The sequence below is a fragment of the Pinus tabuliformis genome, chromosome J (genome assembly GCF_031772625.1).
Source record: "Pinus tabuliformis cultivar Carrire ecotype Pingquan chromosome J, CPIR1, whole genome shotgun sequence".
In the NCBI taxonomy this organism is placed as follows: Eukaryota; Viridiplantae; Streptophyta; class Pinopsida; order Pinales; family Pinaceae; genus Pinus; species Pinus tabuliformis.
This window is the reverse complement of record NC_142295.1, coordinates 1,250,526,816-1,250,529,897: the sequence shown is the minus strand read 5'-3', so window position 1 is coordinate 1,250,529,897 and position 3,082 is coordinate 1,250,526,816. Positions and strand designations below refer to the sequence as shown.

General features: G+C 39.1%; 1 protein-coding gene across 1 annotated transcript; it reads right to left on the bottom strand.

Annotated features, from left to right (window-relative positions):
- Nucleotides 1-628: 628 nt before the first annotated feature.
- On the bottom strand, nucleotides 629-2,826 carry LOC149231743 (uncharacterized). Its single transcript, XM_089376364.1, has one exon. The coding sequence runs from the start codon at nucleotides 2,441-2,443 to the stop codon at nucleotides 791-793; it is 1,653 nt and encodes a 550-aa protein (XP_089232490.1). The 5' UTR covers nucleotides 2,444-2,826; the 3' UTR covers nucleotides 629-790.
- Nucleotides 2,827-3,082: the final 256 nt, after the last annotated feature.

Below are 3,082 nucleotides of genomic sequence, written 5' to 3'. Positions count from 1 at the left end.
TATTTACAAGGATTAAGGAGCATTTCAAAAAAAAATATATAAAAGATACTAGACTTCTAAGAATGAGAATCTAAATATATTTAATATGCAAAATGTATTGTAATTTATATATTAATTATAGATGAAGTTTAAATGTTTTAAGTTTTGGTTTTTTGGGTTAGGTAATGTGAGTATTGAGTATACTTAATTTGTGGATTTAGTAGCGGTGATCTAAAGGCCATTAAGTTGTCAAAATTACCTTAGTTTAAGGTGTTAAAATTATATGAGTTTACGCTGTCACAATAATCTGAGGATTGCATTTGGCTTGGGCCACACCAACCCTCAACATGGCTGAATTTTTGTCCATAAAATTTCGAACCAATAACCTTTACATCATAGTATACCTAAAAAAATACCCTATTTTACTTCATATCTCATAAGATTCAATTTCTTTTTTTAAATATAATATTATATTTTATAATTACTTAAATCATATTTTTAAATCATAAATATATTCAAACACCCACAAAAATTCTAAATACCTTATTATACAAAGTTAATAACTAAAATCTACATCAACATTATTCCAAACAAACATTGTGAAACTTGAATATGTAGCAATGTGAATTACACTCCATGGTGCACATTCATTTAATGTTTGTTTTCAAAATTACATGTTATGGTTCCAAAGTTTATAGATACATGTCAAGTGTCATAAAGTTGGCGAACTGGTGTATGGCAAGTTCAGTATATACGGTAGTGGAACCCTAAAAATATATAAAAATGAACCAATTACAGACAATTGTCAGCCTTACAATTGCAACCAAGGTTGTGCCCTCACTGGGAAGTCTGAATCACATTCTCTGCCAAATCCATCTTTCTTTCCTAGGTTACTATTTGGTTCATCATCTTTACTTAAATCAGCATCATTATTGTACAGAAAGAGTCCCTGTTTCGGGCATCTCATGCTCATCAGCGAAGGCTGCAAATAAGGAGGGCTGTGTCTCTTGGCGTTGGAAATTCCATGAGAATCCACTGCATTACCATCCAAATTATTGAGGTTTCCAGCATCACAATCATCATCATCAACAGGGGTAGGCAAGTTTAGGTCCAACAGTTGCAGTCTTGCAGGCTTCTGCTGTTGCAGCATAGAGGTGTTTTTGTTGCTGAAAATGGTACTAACAGTGTCTGAAGCTCCGGTACCCCAGTGGCATCTCTTGTGACCGCCCAAACCCTGACCCGAATGAAAAACCCTGTGACAGATTGAACATTCATGGACGCTTGTCTTCTTACCTGAAAACCTAGCTGGCTCAATTGTCCCTGTTTCAGCCCTCGCTTTGACAGTAGAATCCTTGGCCCTCTTCTTTGGACGAGGCTTGTGGAAAGAGTACGATCCACTAATGAGCTGAAGCTCCTCATCAGTAATCTCTTCCCCCGGGCTCTCATCCTCCTCTATCTGCGAAAAAGAGCCCTTGACCTTATTGTGGCTAGCCCTGTGGCCTCCCAGCGCCTGATGTGAATGAAAAGCCTTATTGCAGGTGGTGCATTTGTGCATGGCCTTCTTGACCTCATCATCAGCATAAAGAATGGCATCTCCATCAATTTTCTTATATTTGGGCTTCTTCCTGATGCATTTCGGAAGCTGGGAACCAGTGTTGGGGAACTTAAGGCCACCTGATCCAAGATCCTCAACCCCATCTTGGGCTTGTGGGTTTTGAGCAGTGTTTACTCCACTTGCAAGCATGACAAGACACATAGCCATGTCCTCTTCTTCATTATTGGTTTCCAAACCAAATTGCTTATGGGGATTAATAAGTTGGATTGCATACCTGGGTCTCTTGGATCTCTTTCCCTTCATCCACTTGTCAAAACTGTTTGAATCCCCAGTTGGGTGATCAACCTCTGTTCCAATTTCAGCATCACTCTCACTTTCTTCTTCTTCCTCCTGGGTCTCATGTTGTTGTGATCCTTCAAGATGGGCATCGCTAACTTGATGAATCTCAGAGTGGCACTTCATGTGACCAAATAGCCCTTTCCCAGAACTGAATTGCTTCCCACACAGATCACAATATATATAAGAATCGATGGGTTTGGAATAGAACCCGTGACCCAACAGAAAGGAGTAGTCCTGTTCTGCAAACCAACAACTGCGCTTGGGATTTTTTCGCAAGTCATACATTAGCTTACTCCCATTACTATCCGACCACTCTTCCTTCTCCTTCCCCTCCATTGATTTGTGATCTGAAGCTCTGGGCCTCTTGCTCTTCTGAAAATTACTTTCAGTAAGTGTGTCTGGAGCGATGGAGGCGGTAGCGTGGGCTCTCATGTGACCGCCAAGAGCTCTTCCCGACACGAATCTCTTGCTGCAAATCTTGCAAAAGTAGCTCAATGCTTGATCTCCTTCTTGTTTCTTGAACACCTCCATGGCTTGAGAGCTGGGATACAACATATCCATTGTGGTCATGCTGTAAACTCTACTCTGCTTCAACTGGTAAGCTTCCTTTACACGCAGACAGTATAAATAAATAATAACAGTCGACAGAGAACTCAAGCAATTCACACTCACGAGCTTCTCCAAGCAAGCACTGATTCCATCTAATTTTCTTTTTTAAATGGAAATATGCGGGCCATCGTTTGATAACTTTGATTGCGTACGACACAGGGCTTCTGGATTTAAATTTGGTCAAATTCTCGTGGGGGAAGTTACAGATGAATGAATCGCAACGAAGCAAAGTTGGAAAAATATCAAAATGTAGAGTACACGGGTGTGGAAGTCGTGTTCTTTGTTCACCTGTTGCTTCCGATTCTTCTTCCACTAACGCCGCCTACGAATTGACTTGACCTGCCTCTATAATCTGCTCAATCGATCTCAAATTTAAGAGTTATGAGTAACAATCCCTCTTTTTGAAGTGTGGATCCAGTAATAACCAACACAAAGATACATTGAAATTTTACTTTTATTAAAAAATGGATGGTGAAACTGCATAAAATGTGGAATGAAACAAATAGTTACTTTTATTAAAAAATGGGAGTTGAAATTGCATAAAATGTGGAATGAAACAAATAGTTTAGATGGTCTTTAGATGGTCTTAGCTTATTTTTA